The sequence below is a fragment of the Styela clava genome, chromosome 15, assembly GCF_964204865.1.
Source record: "Styela clava chromosome 15, kaStyClav1.hap1.2, whole genome shotgun sequence".
Lineage (NCBI taxonomy): Eukaryota > Metazoa > Chordata > Ascidiacea > Stolidobranchia > Styelidae > Styela > Styela clava.
The window spans coordinates 5,308,498-5,327,982 of NC_135264.1; the positions used below are offsets into that span (position 1 = coordinate 5,308,498).

Sequence of the window (19,485 nt, forward strand, 5' to 3'; positions counted from 1 at the left end):
AAAAATCATTGAAGTGACAACTCACAACCTTAACGCTCTATGTTCGGACTTGCCTGGGCCCAAACTCGAATCAACGATTACAATAAGGCTCTTTTCTCTCTTTTGTCAGCTTTGAAACTATTTCTATGATATGCAGCGAAGTGGTGTGTATTGCAGTATAGCACCAGTACCATCAAACAACTCCAGCGCGCCTCTTTGTGACCATAAAAGCAAACCCCCGTCCTAAGACTTCTTTAAACATCGGTGAGCATTTTGCCACCGCGAAGGACAGTTTAACCACGTCGCCGACTCTTGTCGTTTAAAAAAACTTAAATTCAGGTCACTGCATAATCTTAAAACAGTAGTGACGCGTTGTAACAACATTCAATAGCGTAGGCATACTCTCCAGACATTTTTCTAAATGCGAAGCCCAGCAAAGCCTATTTTTTTCATTCATAAGTCATCTACGACTGCGTATTTTACGTTCAGCCCCAAATTTAAAAAATTATTCTCAAGTTCGGCAGTTGTCGCAGTGTGAGAACTTGGCAATATTATTGTCATAGCACCGCTGGTTAGTAGACGTTGGCTTGTAGGTTGGAATCCCGCCGGTGATACTTATGTGCGTGGGTAATGCTGGGATCTTTGCCATCTCAAATTTATCCGCGTAACCGTAACTTATTGTTGGTTAGGAATTTTCTCACCAACTATGCAACTGGAATGTTAGGTGGTAAACTTTCCAATTTTCCGCCTGGGCTGGTAGTCGTTCGAGAGACATCTTATCGGCTTTCCATTTCCTTTGAATAAAATACTTGTATAAATTTATGTTATTCTGCATTTAAAATTTAATGTAACATATCGGACAATTCATTATGATGTAACTCATTCATTATGATGTATGCTTATTGAGGAATGAATTATGGACATGGCAGCAAATGATGCGTTTAAGGGAATAAATAACAAATTACGGAATGAAAGATGTGTTTAAAGACTGACGAAACATGGCTACATATGCTGAATATTTCTTCATGGGCGAATAAAAAAATTTACTCCGGCTTATGGGTGAAAATAAAAAAATTCTTCGAAATTCAACTCGATTACTTATTGGATTAAGTTCTACAAATTTCATGCACTTTGGTTAATTTGACTGAATCGAGGCGAGAAAAAGCTTCTTATACAACAAATTACGGCACTTGAACCGGATGCTCAAATATTTCAAGAGGCAAACTAAGGCGAGGTTCCTTATGAGAATTGAATATCCTCACCCAAGGCTTTACTTGATAAGTGAATCAGGCAAAATGTTGCTTACCAGTACATATTTCATGCGTGGGACCAAATCTCATGCTAATATTGAATACCCTCTAAATTTACCCACGTCCTGAAAACACGGCAATTATCCAGATGTTCTTTTTGACGTACAGCCGTTACGTTACGACGTTTGAATTTACGTAAAATAACCATGTTCGATCTCGCATAAACAGAAATAAACATTGCTCTTTCAGAATCGGCTCAATCATTGCCCATGTATGATTCATATTACTCACATGACAATTTTTAATTTTGCGCCAATGGTATAAAATTCAATAAATATTAATTATGACTCCGTTTCAAAGTAAATAAAATAAATATCTCGGCAACAAGCAAAGACCTCTTCAACGAAACGCTTACATAGATCACAGCGCCCAAAAACGACAAAAGTAAATAGAAAGTCGTATATTCAAACACTATATATACGGCCAAATGACACTGGTGTATAATATTCAATTGGTTTGTTCCTATTCCTTCTTAATGAAGGTGGAAATATACATATTACATATCTCCTCGAGATTTGACTTTACTTTACAGGGCGTGGGATTTCGTTTTCAACGTACGAGAAATTTTGAAAGTCATCATTTTTAGTGGGGTTCCAGATTGGTAAGTCTTGTAAGGATTCGGAAAGTTTACCCTGTTTTGTAAACCGTAAGTACGTTTAATTAGCTAGTGAGAATCAGCTGAACGTTATTTTCGATAGCGAAATAGCTTGTAGTCCACAATTTATAGTCTCGTGTTTAACAGTAATTAGAATATAGCCATTCATATTTTAAAATGTTTTCTTTTACATTCATATATCTATTTTCTAAATGGCGGTCGACAATAGAAACGAGTTGTGTTATGTAGGATTGTATGTATATATGCGGAGGATTTTTTGCTTTTGATGCCTAACTTTGAGTTTTATTTATGTTGATTTCTCCATCTGTTAGGTATATTGTTTCTTCTTAACATTTTGTTACTACTTCAGTGTGTTTTAGGTTCGCCACCACACCTTGACCAGAATGTCCTAGCAATAAATTGACTTTTTTATTCGTTTCTCATAACCAGCCGCACCTTCAACGAGTCCCAGAAATTTCCCTGAATAAATAATGACAGGAAATTCTGACACTTGTTATAGCTACGCTGGTACTTTCAACTAATCATTTGGAGTATTCGTGCAGAAAGGTTACAGTTTAAGTAGAATAAAATTGTTTAGCAAAAAAACAGCACACATTTATATACTCATGTCAGGTGGGAGGTATGTAATGATCATGGCTAAAACGTGATTGATAGGACTTTTGAAATCACCTTGCAGATAACTCGACGGAATTATTGATGTTTTCAAAAACTCCTTGAAACTGGGTTCTGTTGTTTTTTTAAATGATTCACAAATACACATTCCGGGTCGAACAAATCAGAATAACTGATAACAACGGATGTTTTTTGTTGTTTTGTAGCAAAACGCGCGACGTTGCTATCTGACCAGTGACCACTTCCAGTGCACAGTAGGCTACGATTTTGTCGCAATTGATTTCAAAAATTCAATGATAGAACCTTGGCAAAATTTTCAAAGAGACTTGTGGCAGAAAAATAACAATGCGGTGACTGAAGATTTTAAGCCTTCGATATCCCCCAAAGGTCAATCGGTCGCGTCGTGACAGTATTGGCGTAGCCGTAGATGACAGCTTTGTGTCTGTTGCCGCGACGAAAACTCGGTATCGCAGATGAGTATGCTATCTCGTTTTTGATTACCCTGAACAGGTTCGCATCCCATAAACTAGAAATTTGTTGTACTCCTTGCCCGCGCGGTGAGTCACCTCCACCACCAAGTTCGTTCATCTGGAACAAAGGACTGGTTCATTATTCTCATGTCATACCCGAATGGCTAGGCGCTGAATAATTATAAAAAAGATTTCAATTACCTTACTCACCTTGAAATTTCGCCTGCTCAACAGCTTTTACCCACGAGATGTCATCCTCACAAAAGACATTGTCATTACATTCCAGAAAAGGTTCGTCCTGGTAGAAACTGCGATCTCATAAAACTGGGCCCAAAACAGTTTTAAGTACACGCTATTCCAGCGAAAGCAATAATGTTGCTACCATTGAAAACTAAGGGGGAATTTCTTATTCATCCTGGGGGAAAGAAATTCAACAAGAAATTCAACAAGATGCCTTAGTCATATGGCGAACCACGACTTTTAGTACGGTTGCCAGTCCATGTCCGTTATGGAATACCTAGAAAGAGAGAGAGAGAGAGAATTTTATTGTTTCGTCAAACCAGAAAATACATACAATATATTTAAATATATATGATAGCGAAATGCGAAAAACTAGGTTTCGGCAGATGACCGAGTGGTAACGAATAACGATACGACCATTAACATCGTCATCGGAGTCGGTTACCACCCAAAGCAAGCACATGAATGAATAAATTAATAACCCAGGTTCTGTAATATCACACTCTCAGCATATTCCGATATATATATATATATATATAAATAAAAAACTATATGTAAACAAATGATATCTGATTAGAGATGAGATAAATTTCTAATCGGGATTAGGAAGTTATTTAAATAAATTTCAAATAGGGAAGAGCAAAAATTAGGAATTCCATACCAAATATATATATTATTATTTATATTTAGTATATCAACTTACACTTTCAATCTGTTCTAAACCTTCTTTTGTGCTTACACGCGATGAAATATAAGGGATAAAATCACAGGGGAATTAGAAGTTCCATAAGAAACAATGATATGTTGTGTGAAGAAAACCACAGATTGACATATGAATTATAGTCATAACAATACAAGTTTATATTTCCAATTCATTGGTTTGCAGAAGAAAAGCAGAGTGCATATGGAACTTCTGCGAGATTTACGCATAACTATGCTGAACAAGTATTAGAATGAGAAACCATCAGACTGTCGTTGCAACCCATCTCAAATAATTTAGAAATAGACAAATATGACCATGAGTTAAATAGATATGAGATATTAAATAAATTTTGACAAGGCTGGGTTAAATTTAATTACGATAGCCCAAAATATATTTTTTGTCATGCAGTAATATATTGTATACACGATGTTTAAACTTTAGAGTTTCTTAACAAATCGCAAATTTGTCTTTATCACTATTGCTTAATAAAAGAATATTGATCACATTGAACAGCTATTCGTTTAAGATACAATGACTTGATGATGCTGGAGGAAGCCGTACCCGACCAGCAGATACGTGAACTACTGTATGACGACTATGACTGGGCATTTCAAAATGAATATTCGAATCGAATCAAATAGTAAATTATTCGAATCGGTTCGGATGAAAATTTCGAATTGCATCCATCTTGTTTTTACTTGGACGCAGAAGGTCGACGTGAATTTCTCAATTTTTTTTATTGGAGCTATATTTTTATGATGCGATTCTGACATATGACTCTTTTTTGTCTAGTGAGTTATTGATGAAGCATGTTTCTTATTGTTTGTGAACGCTCAGCGAGCTGTCTGAGTGATGAATTACATGTTTTCTGTAATTTATGTGCATGGGGCATCACAATAAAAAGTCACGTAAGAGTGAATATATTTCAAGTATTCGAGATTCAATTCGAAAAAATATTAGATTCTGAAATCCAGGCCTAATGACGACGAAAAGTTTACCAATCCTCTCGCACATAATTATACTCAACGAGATTCGAACTTGCGCAGAGGTGCAAAAGCAAACATATTCCTGAAGCTTAGCACGCCCTAATCGCCGCGCAATTGGCCAGACATCCCACGAAATGCTCAATTCCGAGCCTAATTAATATTCTCATATAGCATGGTATCATAGGATATATCATAAGAGTACCATACACAATAAATAAAGTAAATCAGACAATAACGATTTTCGAAACATTTTTTATATTTTTATCAATGTACAAGGTAAAAGAAAATAACCATACAAAAATAACGCAATTTCCGTCGCCATTACTGGACTCATATCAAAAAAAATTACGGAGAGAATAGCCGATTCACAGTAGTCAGTAAACCAAATTCAATCAGTTGTCCACCAATGATGGGGTCCAGAGACATATTACCATAAAGAATGTTCTGAGACTGAACATATAATTGCCAAACAGCGGTTGCTATTGAAGAGATGAGCCAATATAGAGGAAAATCTTGACCAGATGATTACTCAGCAGTAATATTAACCAGTTTAATGGAATGATTCAGCAGATTTAACTCAATCAAGAATAATGGGAAGATGTAATGAACAACCTACGGTATTATGTAAATAGATAGACTGTACCTATGAGCCAAACTTGGCTGACAATGACAGAATATATATCAAAAATATACAGTGGAATGTACAATAAATCATATAAAAAGCAGCAAAAAAAATTCAAAGTGACATCAGCAGCTGAAGTAGCCTGCTCAATAATATATTTAAATATTATTTAATATCTTGAACACTGTTTTTCATATATTAATAAATAACACATTTGCCACTATTTTTCATAAAAATAAATTTATACATATAAGTAGAATATTTTTCTTCTCTTCCGTCAAACAAAATTAATTACTTTTTTAATCTGGCAAGACAATTCCTTAAAAAAGCAATTTTCAAACTTTTGATGCACGCTACTATTAGAAAGCATAACAAATGGCAAAAATGGAATAGAAATCTCCATATAAATTACAGAAAAATATTTTACAATTAGAATCAAGCTTGGAACATGCTTCATCACGAACACAAAACAGCAGAAATACAAGAAAATAATGGGTAATGTATATTACAAAAATGTCATGGAGACACTGCAATAGGTCGTGGACTCGTGCCGTTAATGTGAGGTTTTACTGGCCCCCCTTCCCCCCCTTCCATCCGAGGTGATGACATTGGGGCAAGTAGTCCTGTAATTTCACCCTGGTTATTAATTTGGTTTCCACGGCGTCCTTGCAAAAAAGCTGGTTTACCAAATTTTGATGGACCTTCTACTGGCATTGCATGGTCATCTTTGTGTCCATTCATTCCGAGTGTTAACGACTGTATACCTTGCGCGGAAAATAACGCTGGTTCACCTTGTATATCACTGTCACTGCGACCATCTGTTTGTCGTAAAAATCTTGTGCTATGTCCTGAAAATCCAGTTCTTTGAGTGAACCTCTGATTGGTTTTACTGTTTAGAAAACCTCGTTTTTGTCCCATTAAGGATCCGTTTTGTGATCCGTTCAAGTTCGGAGGAATCTCAGCAAATGTAGCCCTATCTTGTGGAATAAAATCAGTTTCCTTGAGAACACCGTTTGCATTGTTATGCTTACTTCGAGCCTTGTGTGTTGCATTTGGGTGAGGGGTCATTTGTCTCTCGCTCCTACAAATAGAACAGAAATCAATGCTTAAAAGTCACATAGTTAAAAAAAAATATTGTTGAAGAAACAATGGACATAAAAATTAAAACTAGTCGGCAGGTGTCCAGGACGCATCTTTGCCAATAGTTGGGGCCTGCATCAGTTCAGGATTGCTAACGGGTGGTAATAGGTAATTGTGCACAATTAAAATAAGCAGCAACTTTTTCATTTTGAGCGCTGCATTGTCGTTAATTACCAAAACACGCGCACTGAAATGCCTAAGACTCATCCAATTTATGGATTATGAATAATGATGAAAGACGGCTCGTTCGAAAAAGTATTTTATCGTGCCTGGGGGAAATGCTCTCCGAATTTTAATTTTAGAATTATATAGTGAAAATGAGAAACGAGAGACAATCAACACATTTTTTTTGTGCCGCCATGGCAACGAAACATAACTTTTGGTAAAACCTGCAATACTAGGATGAAACACATAAAAAATTTCATCCAAATCGGCCCTGTCATTTATACACTGCAGCTGGACACACAGAGCGACTGAAAATACGGGTGTCTCAGAGTGAGGATTCAATAAAATAAAAATGAACTCACTTCAAATTAGTGACATCGCTTATGCTCTTGTGACCCAGTGTGGGAGGTGGGGGGACATTATTCTGTGGCATCCTTGCTGCAGGAGATGAATATTGTTGAACTCTTTTCGATTCTTGAACTGGGATCGCTGATGCTGGAAGACTCCTTGATTTTGCTAAAATCATTTCAAAACGTTTTCTGCCTCCTGGTAATCCTCCAATGCTGTAATGAGGGGGTGGGGCTGGAGGCTGAGAATGGGGCTGAATGGGTGGCAAATCACCTGAAAAGAATCAAAAATCAGGATATATAATAAGAATGGGAACCAGATGTGTTAGATTTTAGATGGCAAAGAGAAGACCGAAAAATTTTGCTGACTAAGTTTTTCCAAACCATAACAAAAGAAGAACCTATTTTCTTTCATATATTTACTTGATTATTAATGCGCTCTTGTGAAACATCAATCTATTCAATGACAATATTATAATTGTACTTGGCCATGATTGGAGTTGGTGCATGATGCAATATCAAGTTGGAGAACTTGGATTCAAGACCGTAGATGAATTATGGCCTGCAATTGTCATTTAACGCTGTAAAATTTCCATATCAGAGAACAGATTAACTGAAATCTATCATGCTAAATGTAAAAATTCAGTTTGTGGTGTTAAAGTTAAAAATTTATCATTTAGAATAGGATTTTTCCTCTTTATTCTGAGGGAGATGAGAATCGGTAAGACAACTGTCCGGTTACTAATCCATGTCAGCTATGGGAACAGTTAGCTGGACAGTTGTCTCAGATGCATGGATTTCATAAGAAATAATGCAATATTACCCATCATTCTGCTTTCTAATTTCATTCTTCTTCTTGCTTCTTTTGAAGCTTTCCAGCTTAATAAAAATTTCTTCTCCAAATTGTTGATACGTTTCCCATCTAACAATTCTGCGGAAAGGTGAATTATATTAAATAAAAATCAGAAGCATAAAGTAAATAAGAATCTCTTAAAATGGGTTTGCCAAATAGACAGCATATTTCAGTTACAAGATACTTGTGTGAGTAATATCAAACACTCATTTAAAAAGCTTTAATGACTCAGTGATCAGCATGTTGGCATCGTAGGTGATAGATCGTAAACTGGTTAGTTCATCAGTCAGCCTTAGCCTATCTCCTCAACAAAACAATGGCCTAATAATATGGCAAACTGCGGCCTCTCGTCCAGTTACCAGTCTGCGTCAGGTAGATAACCAGTCATTTGTTTCAGAAGCTCAGACGGCCAGCGAGTACATGGACCATGTCTGGCCAATGAATTTAGGATTCTTGATGTAGCATTGGATGCATGAATGGGACCTCCTGAAGTATGCGCACCAAGATGGCGCACAACCTGAACTCAGGTTGTGTACCATGTTAGGGTTCAGGTTATGCGACATCTTGGTGCGCATACTTCAGGAGTACCAATGAATGAATATGAATATATACAAATACATAAGCTCAGTGGTAAAGCAGCTGCTTGATGGGCTCGGACATTCTTTCTTGACAATTATCTTGTCTCATCTCACAAATTGGGGTAGTCTGTATTCAATGAGTGGGGAGATTCTAATCATAACCAACTTGCTAGCTTCATACATCTGAGTGGGCACAGTCAATAGCTTGTGAAATAAATGAAAACACACAAAATTTATGATAAAAGGGGAATATTGGTTATAATGTGTGTAATTTAGGATTTTAGATATTTATCCCGTGGGAGAGGAAAGCCTATAAGAATGCTTAACCATATGGCGAACCACGGCCTCTCGTCCTGTTACCATTCCATGTCGGGTATGGAATTTGTTAGTTACCGGTAGTTGTTTTCGGTAACATGAACTCGATGGTGGAGGAAGCTGTAACCAACCATCGGTTACGTGAACCACCCAGCAATCCTCTCTCACGTAATAATCCCCGCATGGGATTCAAACCTGCGAAACCACGCAGAGTAATCAGAGATGCGGTGGCGAGCGTATTCCTAACGCTTAGCACTATGAGCCACACCGCCCCGCCGCATCTCCTGATCATCTTAATTATTGGGTTTACACATCAACCCATCGAGACACACTCACATTACACTCAACATACCGTAAATAAATTCCACTCACCTAGAGATTGGCATTTGACGATAATATTATCTCTGTATTTTGCCTTGTGACAAATTGGGTTTCCACTCAATTCCAATTTCTGTAGGTTTCTCCAGGAATCGAGAGCTTGAGTGAGATCCTCAAAATCATACAAATAATTTTCGGATGCGATAAGATGAACGAGTTCACTCAAAATTGAGAGTTCATTGAGTGTATCCATATGGTTGCCAGAAACATTGAGAACATTCAGACATTTCTAAAATAAAAAAATTACTATAATGAAAGATATTAGCTATTTCAAAACAAAACCAATACCGTATATTACAAAATTAAAGAGATACTGGCTAGCATTTTACTCAAGTGCATATGATATGTTGCTTTAACGGTATATTATCATTGAGTTAACCATCCAAAAGTAAACAATTTTCTGGTGATTCTATAGCATGAGGTCTGTGGCCACATCCAGGGGTGGGCAAAGTTATTGAACTATGAGCAAAAAATTTTGTCAAAGTTAGACTGTAAGCCATGTAAGTGTGACATGAAAATTGACATTTTATGAACAATATTGACAGTGTTACAAGAGCAAAATTCGAAAGCAATAAGCCTCGAACCAAAACTAAAATGAATCGCAAATTCCTTAAGCTATTTTTTCCTAAAACAATAAAATTTAGTTTTAGTTTGGTTGTGGGGGCATCATGGGAGCCAGATTGAATTACCCAGCAGATTTGACCATGTCAGTGTTAGACATAGAAATAAGTTATATCCATTAGTGATGGAAGATGCAATGACATCTAACGCTATATTGCTTTTAACGTGGTACATCTTGTGCTAAATTAAAACTGTTCTTTCTTACCGATAGTCCAACTAACGTCCTGGGTTCAAACAGTAACTTTTCTCCAGCAGGAATCCTCTGATGTTCGACATGTAGTTCTCTGAGTTGAGATAAACCTTGCAATCCTTCAACTACTGATATACTATTGTATCCAATATATCTGATGAAAGTGAATATTAACATATAAATTTTACATGTAAATTTTTGAGACAGGCTCATATTTGCAGCTAATAGTGCAATGAAATAATTGCCCAGATCTGATCACTGTCCATCAATATATTACGAGAAAACTCACCTTATGGCGTTGTTGCAAAATAAGGTATTCAAAATACTAGTATTTATTACTACACGTCACAAATGATAGGAATATCCTTTTCATAATTATTACAAATCACTATAATTAACATAATAGAAGCTAAACAAATACAAAAATGAAAAGACATCAGACAAATTACTCAGAACATATACCTCATTTATATGTCCCTTCAATGGTTAATTCTAATTTACGAATCTGTTTTTGTAATCTAATAAAAAATATTCCCAAAAACTTACAGTTTTGTGAGTCGATATAAATGACCAATTCCTTCAATTTTAGAAACATTGTTATTTTGTAAATATAAATGTGTGAGAGTCTGTGCTGTTCCAAGATTCAATGTTCGATTCAATTTGTTATCGTACAAATATAACACAGTAAGATTGCGACATGCAGATAGGTTGTCCTGGAAAAAGAAAGATTCCTCATGGAGCAACTTTTTTTATCCAAATAAATATGGCGTCTGGCATAAACAATCTTCTAAAGTTTTTATGTTAACCATGCTTGAGTAGTGTTATTCTTATTGCTGTATTATCCAAACATGTGGAAATGATATTTAAAGTTCACTTGATAGGTAAGTTAGATTACAAATCATGTCAGATCAATTTTATTCAAAAACTTGAGATTTGTGAACTTTCAAGAATCATATGTGCGTTGTATTCGCCAAAGAACAAGTAAACTTTAAAGTTGACGAAATAGTAGTAAAACATTGTTGTTATAGTGTATTTCTGAGACATCTTTTTCCAGCAGTAGTAAAACATCAGAGAATAATGATGGAGATAGATAATGATGTGATATTGCCATATCATATAATAATAAATTTGTCATTTTTCGACAGTTTCACCTGGGTCTTACTACTTACTGAATACAGCGCGAAACACCGCAAAGAGCGCAAAACAGCGCAAAAGAGCGCGAAACAGCGCAAAATAGCGCGAAACAGCACAAAAGAGAGGAAAACAGCGCGAAACAGAAGGAAACCAGCGCAAAACAGAGGGAAACAGCGCGAAACAGGAGACGCAGTCATTACCACCTCCTGCCACGAAAGAACCACGGCGCCTCTCGCCATGGTTTTATGGCGATATTTCCGGCATAGTTACAAGGTTATGTACCGGATTATAGGTCATCATGCGAAATTTTATCTACCTTTTTGGTGCTCCAGAAGTATGTGCAGCAATATGTCGCACAACCTGAATCCGCTACACACACACACATACTATTTTCAGGTTGTGCGCCATCTTGGTGCACATACTTCTGGAGGTCCTTTTTTACCTAACCGTAACCCTAAAGCCAACCATATCCATATGGAAAATGTTCTAAATTATGGTACCCAAAATGTGTCACCAGCAGAGGTAAGACCTGCCATTACAGCATTACTGGCTACATACGTTGGTTCGTGTTTTTAATTTGCTGCCGTTTTAATTTGCTTAATTTGCTACTCCAACTCAAAACAAGGTGCCCCGAACTCATTGCAAAATTTTTTTCTGCTTCACACTGTTTCCCTCTGTTTTGCGCTCTTTCGCGCTGTTTTGCGCTGTTTCCACACTGTTTTGCGCTGTTTCGCTCTGTTTTGCGCTGTTTTGGCTCTTTGCGGTGTTTCGCGCTGTATTCAGTAAGTAGTAAGACCGGTTTCACCTTACCATTTTTGCAATACAACATATGGTAGAATCATATTCGAAATATCAGTATGCATTCGCATGTTTCCCAGCATACAAAATTTCAAGTTTCAATATTAATATCATTGTATTAGAAATAAAGAAAGATTTCCAAGATGAACAAATATAAACGAAAAGATAACATCGGTCTGTCGGTAGTGACATTATTAACAGCCTGGATTAGAATTTCAAGTTATAGGGATATGTCAATTTTTGTGTTCCCATCAGATATGATATTGGTATTTAGACACAAATACTGTTTATATTGAAGTTTCACAATTACAAAACTGCCCAACCCATCACCCAAATAAACTTAAAATACCCGACACCTGAACTAAGAGATGCTTTGAAAGAATGCTCAAAATCTATAAATGCTAGAATGTATCAGTACTTACAATTCCTTCAATATTCCTTTCGGCCATATAAAGATGAGTGATGCGTTTAAGATATCGATTTGTTGATTCATCTCTCTGACGTTTTGTATGCCCGTTGCATTTCACAATGTAATCAGCCGTCAAACGAACCATTTTCTCGGCTAATATACTATTGCTATTATAGAAGAATCGAATTTATTCTATTATATAAGATTGAACTCTGAACTAGGTTTTAAATTATGTTTCAAAGAAATAAAATCGTATTCTGCCATAAGCGGCGCAAAGCAATAGTACATTCAAAATGCCAAACCAGAGAAATCTAAATCTGGAGTGCAATTCGCGGTAACTTAGCAACGAAGCTACAACCAAAACCACTCATGCGAAACCAATGTAGGATGTGATTCATATTTATCCCGGGCGGGAGGTGGGGAGAATGTCGATAATATGGCTCAATCACGTCGCATCACAGAGAATGATAAGCAAGCAAATAATAGCAAGGTTATGCAGAAAATCCGATCTCGTTTCTGGCAATCACTGTTTCAAGAAATTATGAAAATTAAAAGATCACAGCGGGGGATTATGTTTATTGAATATTTATTGACACGATTCTTTGAGACAGTTCAGGTTAATACAATCAGGAAAACTTTTAAGAGATAGTGAATTCCACGTGAGTGAATTTCCGAGAAAAAACTGCTTTGTTTTGTTTGCCAAGTAGACTGACTGTAAACCGACGAGAACTCAAACCAAACCGGGTATATATATGACTGAAAACTTTTTTTGGTGGGACAAGTTCCGAAAGTTCAGAAGAACACAATCGCAAAATAAAATCTGTTAAAAAGAACAGCGACTGAATATGAATACGGATTGCGTTAATCAATAATAGTGTAAATTTCAGTTAATATAAACAAGAGAGCTACGCACAAATATATGGACACGTTAGACCAGAGCGAATCAGTCCTTACCGGTACCTTTGACGCTACCGGTACCCTGAAAAAAGTTCTGAATTTCCAGTAGCAAGAATTTTGCAGAATCAAAACGTACAGCCAGTCATGACCCTGACTAAAATCCGTGTTCCCATGGATGAAAAATAATACAGCAAAATTTTAGACGAAATATCAAATTTCATAACATTCACGCAAAATTTTAAAATAAATAAAAGTAATAGCCTTCTAGCGAAAAAATTAATCTTTAACCACTGAAAATTTCAAAGCAATTGGTCCAGTATTCGAAGAGAAAAGCGACTTTTTAAAAAAGTGTCGAAGAACAAGAACAACAACAACAACATAATATTGAAACGATCGTTATGTCCACTACGTGTCCAATAAAAGAAGATCCTGTTATTATCTTTTGGTTTTACACGAGGCATATTGAGGAAACGCATCATGATAATCATGCCTGTCGATTGGATCCTTTGCAATGGACTACTAATTCCGCTTTGTATAGCTTCGAACTAAGAGAAAATCAAGTTTTTATAACAAACATTTGGCAGGTCTTTTTTAATAGACTGCTAAAACGTTAAGACGCTTAATGATTGTTAGTTTCTGTAGAAAATGTCGACATCTTACAGATATTTGACTCCCGAATACGGGTAATATGAAGTTACGACTCCGGCTTAGGTGAAAGCAAGCCAAAGTCCTTCTCCGACACTATGAGAAATAAATTTATCTGCTGTTGAGTATAAAGAATTACAAATCCAAAAATAAATTATATATACCACAATTGGATTCTATTAATGTAGTAAAATCTAAATTCAATGTCCGTATTTAATGAGTCAATAAGGCATTTTGTCATTTAAAAATTTTTCAATTTCTAGTTTTTTCCAAACAATCTCAATCTATATTATCATCAATAAATTCATTTTTTTATAAAAGCCTTTTAGTTTGTGCAATTTGAGTTATGAACTAAACGATGCAATGCATTTCAATATTATCGACAAAGGCTCTGGAACAAAATTTTGCTAGCTATAATTATATAACATTTGTAGATAATTACTTGGTTTGTAATTGGCAGCGTTGGCATGAATTGGCTCATACTCATACTAACCGACTAAGTCGATGGTTCGTGCCAACATGCCTTCGGGATATATTATGACTAAGTAATAACTTTTTCACAAACGATACATCATGTGATGTTCGCTCACGTATGGTAGCGCTTGTGCGACATACGTGACCGGAATTGATAGAAAAGGTAACGGTCCATTTACTCGCTATTATTTAAACAAGACAAATAGTTTCATCGCGCATTATACGTGTAGTCTTATCATTGTGTAGGCAGGCAGCTAGTGGTTCTTCAGTCTGTGAAGATTATTGAAAATCGATGAAAATGCTCAAATTAGTTTTATTTTGTTGCACTGTGGTTTTGCAATGGCAATATTATCATTGTTTCGAACCAATTGTTATGAACAGCCGATACGCAAATGAAGGTAAGTCAAATGATTCATCTTCTGTTCGTCTTTGAGCTAAACCTGTAAAGTATTTTCATATATACAGACAAAAATTATTTTCTAAGTATCATTAGAATATTTCCATGTTGATATATTTGTGTATATATATTTGAGTTACCTCCATACTACCATAATTATGATCTGTTGTTGCATCCGTAAAAGAAGTTATAGTTGGGTGTGGGTGGTTTAACTGATTATAACGATAAAAAATGATAGCCGGTATAGTCATCGTGTATATATGCTAACATATATTAATGAATCACATTTCCGCGTGAGGTAAAATCTTTCAGTCTGTTTAGTACAGTAATGACTACCTGTCATATAATTTTACATGATCAATATTATACTAATCTATATGAGGGATAAAAAAAACAAGTTTGTCGTTGTCTGAGTTTGTAAATGTTGGGCTTTAAAACCTATTTGAAGAATAAATTTAAATACTTTTACTAAATATTTTAACAACTATTATATACGTTTCGAACACGAAGCAAGCATCGATAAGCATGAGTCAAATTGAAACGTATTATAAATGCATGATTTAAATGCAAATGATTCTTTAAAAACTTAACACGAATACGCCCAACCAAAATGGTACTTTTCGAGAAAATAAACTTGCAAAGAACGACGATTGTGTAGCACGTGATTCACTTGTCGGAAATCATAACCCGTCATCATATGACAACAATGAAATACCAATCGTTGGGTTGCACAAACGCGCAATAAAAGTTATTGATAAATTGCTGATTGGCGTTTTACCACAGTAGTTGCCTACTTGTTATGTTGTTGAGCTGTTAACAAACGCTGTCATGCGTTTTTTTTTCGTGTACATGCACTAATATGTGCCGATTTGTAAAATATGCCAAATATACTAAACTGATACGTTAATTCGTTATTTTTATAAAAGTAACATAATTATAAATTTCCAAATAACTGTAATCCATTTCCATTCAGAAGTTGCGCTGTTCAAACAATGGATGGTTAAGCACCAACGATCCTATAATTCAGAAGATGAGCACGATTACAGATTGCTGAAATTTGTTAACAATTTGCAAATAATAAATAGACACAATTCGGAGCAACATGGATGGGAAAGTAAGTCACCTCTTTAGCTGAGAAAAGTGAAAAAAATTCGAAATTCGCTCAACGTGATTCGGTTCAGACACCATTTCTTTCCTTATCTTCCTGTGTTACATAAATAATTTTGAACGAAAAAAGGAGAAAAATACCATTTCTTCTTAATTTGCAGTGGGACTTAATCAGTTCTCAGATATGGATTTTGAAGAATTTCGCTCCAATATTCTGGGAGATCCACAAAATTGCAGTGCGACAAAAACTCGTTCATTTTTTGCTTCGAATACACCCACAAGGAAGGATTGGCGAGAAGAGGGAAACTATGTTACCGCTATTAAAAATCAGGTTCGAATTCATAATGAAAAATAGTTCGTCGCAAATATTTGTAGAATATATATTCCGCGTTCGACATGCTGGGAAAATTACAAGAGACCATGGTCTAAAAATTTATTTTTCTCATTCAGGGACATTGCGGGAGCTGTTGGACGTTTTCCACGACCGGTTGTCTTGAGTCAGCAACCGCCATACACAAAGAAGGACATCCACTGTATACCCTTTCAGAACAACAGCTTGTAGACTGTGCAACTGCCTTTGACGATTTCGGGTGCAACGGGTATCGTACTTATTAACTTGAGTACCTCGTTTTTGTTAAATTGCGCACTAGATAGCGGACTTTAACCCACGACAAATCAATAAATAAAGACTAAAGGTCGGTTACTAATTCCATCAAATTATAATGCTCTGAAATTGTTTTGAAGGTGTACCAAACTTGCTAGTTAGTGTTTCATGTCTAGTTCGTTTGAACTGAAGATTTTATTTACTGAAAATTCATTCAGTTATTTCAATATAGAGATGAATATATCTTCTTCCTCTTATGACAATCTCATTCCATATCAATTGTTATTGTTGTTTATTGAACAACCTTTGCACTCGAGCAAAAATTACGAAATTTTTTTTTCAGGGGCTTACCTAGTCACGCATTTGAGTATATCAAGTATAATAAAGGACTTGAATCAGAGGATGACTATCCTTATGATGCAAAGGTAAATCTTTTTATAGTCGGTTTCGCTTGTGTATTATGTACATAAAGATGAAAATATAGGAATCTGTATGGGACATAATTGAGATCGAGCCAAACTAAAAAAAAATTGAATGTTTTCAATAGCTCAAATGATTCTATCTAATGATTCGCGTTCTACAAAACACAATGATAAAGTATTGTGTCCTACAAATAATTCATCTATATGTATTTCCTTTGTATATTTCAGATGGGACCTTGTGAATTCGATCCTACTCTCGCTAAGGCGAATGTGTATGATGTTGTTAATATCACAAAGGACGATGAAGAGTCAATTGTAAATGCAGTCGGTACCATGAACCCAGTTAGCGTTGCGTTCCAAGTTACCCCAGATTTTCAGCACTATAAGTCAGGAATATATTCTAAGTAAGTGTCCAAGAGTATACGTAGATTATTATTCAGTAGCCTACAGTATCATACAGAGAAGTACAAACACTTTATTCATACCTCATACCTTTTCAGCCCGAAGTGCGGATCATTGCCATCGCAAGTCAACCACGCCGTTCTGGCTGTTGGGTATGACGCGGATGTATCCGGGAAACCTTACTGGATTATCAAGAACTCTTGGGGTACTACATTTGGCATCGAAGGGTATGTATATATATATATAGAGAGAGAAGCAAATATATGTCTGTTCTATAGTATGGGATGTATAACTGAGAAGGATATGTGAACCTACATTTTGCATAAATAATAGTTGCATGATCCGTCGCAGTGGAGGAGTGGTATTGGCTCAATAATGACAAAGGTTTAATCGTTCAAGTACAACCTTTAATAAATATACTAATTTGATTTTTAGGTATTTCTACATGGAAAGAGGTTCCAACATGTGTGGAGTCGCTACTTGCGCTTCGTACCCAATTGTCGTGCCATAATCCATACACGTTGTGCAAGTCCGTTTTACATTTTCGTGCCGTTATAAGATAACGATAAGTAAAATGGATCTTTTTGTTCATCTATCATCATGCAATTTATCAAGCATAAATTAAATAATGAAGTTTACGTGTGCAATATCATAAAACAAATAAATTGTCCATTTGAAACGAATCATTGAGGGGCTTATGTCTTTTCGTGCAACCGTTTAATTCATACAGTGCATTTCATCTTTTATGAATTTGGTCACTGATTTAAATAATAAAAAAACATGCTCGTAACCAGGATGTTATGTTTTTTTTATTTTAAATACTTATGATGGATATTTGGTATTTTTTGTTTTCTGAAAATGTTCTTTTTTCCTTCAAAATATTTATTTTGAAATGTTTTGGTGTTTCATTAACTTTTTAAGCTATTAACCTGAATCAACAAGCGTTTTAGGTGTCGCTGCCTGAAGACCTCTTGAGGTCCCTCGCGACTCCTGTCACACAATTTAAGTTAGTTTCCACTTGTATTTGTAATATTTTTTCATATATCATACCATGTTTGAATTGTGTTGACGAATAAATGATGATTGATTGATTGATTGATTAGGCAGCGTTACGTATTTTATCTGGTGTGTCAGGTAAGAAATAAATATTACGCATACGATACGAGGTAGGCTACATCGTTGATTGGCAGAGACATTGAATGATGAAATTGGGTAGCTTCAATTGCAGTAAGGAAAAATTTGACTTCTGAAGAATTTACAAATACTTGTATTTAATTGAATTGGCATTTTGGAGGACACGTGACCATCCGCATTTAGTCTCACAGTGACAATCGCATGCAGTGATAGCTAGTATAGCTACTGATGAGATTGCAAATTACCTGTAGTTCTAGATATAGTGTTACCGATGCTTTATATTGATTTCCGGTCATTTCAACTGAGTTGATTGTAAAATTTTAGAAAATTTGCACAAAGCCATATCACGCGCACTCACTCAGTAATCCAAGAGATTGATCTTCGGGAGAAGTTACGGGCGCTAAGTGCTTCTGAGACAATAGGTATATATATATTAGGAGTTATAGTGTGGAATAGCATGTTAGCAGTTACCGTTGGGTGAGAGACTCAATACGATCAGGAAAACAGCTATATGGTAGTGATTAGTGAATCCCACATAACTTAAGTTCTTGGAAAAAACTCCGATCATAAAATTGTTTTTTTCTAGTAGTTACTTGTTACACTGACTATAAATAGTTCAGAAAAACACAGTCCATCATACAATATACTAACTAGAACATTTAACTAAATCAATTTGATACAAAGCAAAAATAGCCTGCGAAGTGTTTCTGTACAGAAGAGTAGTTCCGAACACAAAGTGTTTCGAAAAATGCAGCGTCTGAAGAAAGTGACATAGAGTATCTGACTGAATTTGAGTAATAGGAAAATTAATAAATCTGTTCAAACAATGTCGGCCCTAAAATGTATTCGTCAGAAGGCTGGATTTGTAGAACTACGCTTGTTTTGCAATCGAAGAGAAGCTATTCGATGATAAAGCGAGAATAACAGATTCCTCCGA

General features: G+C 35.7%; 2 protein-coding genes across 3 annotated transcripts; one reads left to right on the top strand and one right to left on the bottom strand.

Annotated features, from left to right (window-relative positions):
- Positions 1–5,160: 5,160 nt before the first annotated feature.
- LOC120334240 (uncharacterized) lies at positions 5,161–12,747 on the bottom strand. The gene is made up of 7 exons (XM_039401710.2): positions 12,480–12,747; positions 10,672–10,838; positions 10,141–10,279; positions 9,309–9,543; positions 8,014–8,121; positions 7,206–7,464; positions 5,161–6,619 (listed from the first exon to the last, which is right to left on the bottom strand). The coding sequence occupies exons 1-7, from the start codon at positions 12,609–12,611 to the stop codon at positions 6,055–6,057; spliced, it is 1,605 nt and encodes a 534-aa protein (XP_039257644.2). The 5' UTR covers positions 12,612–12,747; the 3' UTR covers positions 5,161–6,054.
- A 1,866-nt stretch (positions 12,748–14,613) lies between these two features.
- Positions 14,614–18,513, top strand: LOC120334255 (pro-cathepsin H-like). Of its 2 annotated transcripts, none has more exons than XM_039401730.2 (8): positions 14,614–14,880; positions 15,856–15,993; positions 16,148–16,317; positions 16,437–16,585; positions 16,934–17,015; positions 17,241–17,416; positions 17,513–17,641; positions 17,850–18,513. In XM_039401730.2, exons 1-8 carry the CDS (start codon positions 14,775–14,777, stop codon positions 17,923–17,925), a joined length of 1,026 nt encoding a protein of 341 aa, XP_039257664.2. In that variant the 5' UTR covers positions 14,614–14,774; the 3' UTR covers positions 17,926–18,513. The 2 variants fall into 2 exon arrangements, with proteins under 2 accessions (XP_039257664.2, XP_039257663.2); XM_039401729.2 differs by having other exon boundaries at positions 14,621–14,880; positions 15,853–15,993.
- The last annotated feature ends 972 nt before the right edge of the window (positions 18,514–19,485 follow it).

Excerpts from the sequence above, each read along its gene's own strand:
- LOC120334240 (XM_039401710.2), bottom strand. The coding sequence starts at position 12,611 with ATGGTTCGTTTGACGGCTGATTACATTGTGAAATGCAACGGGCATACA. Across the intron at positions 10,280-10,671 it reads TTATATCGACTCACAAAACT|ATATATTGGATACAATAGTA; the intron begins GTAAGTTTTTGG and ends CACTTTCATCAG. Across the intron at positions 6,620-7,205 it reads AGCGATGTCACTAATTTGAA|GAGCGAGAGACAAATGACCC; the intron begins GTGAGTTCATTT and ends TTCTATTTGTAG.
- LOC120334255 (XM_039401729.2), top strand. The coding sequence starts at position 14,775 with ATGAAAATGCTCAAATTAGTTTTATTTTGTTGCACTGTGGTTTTGCAA. Across the intron at positions 15,994-16,147 it reads GGAGCAACATGGATGGGAAA|TGGGACTTAATCAGTTCTCA; the intron begins GTAAGTCACCTC and ends CTTAATTTGCAG. Across the intron at positions 16,586-16,933 it reads GACGATTTCGGGTGCAACGG|GGGCTTACCTAGTCACGCAT; the intron begins GTATCGTACTTA and ends TTTTTTTTTCAG.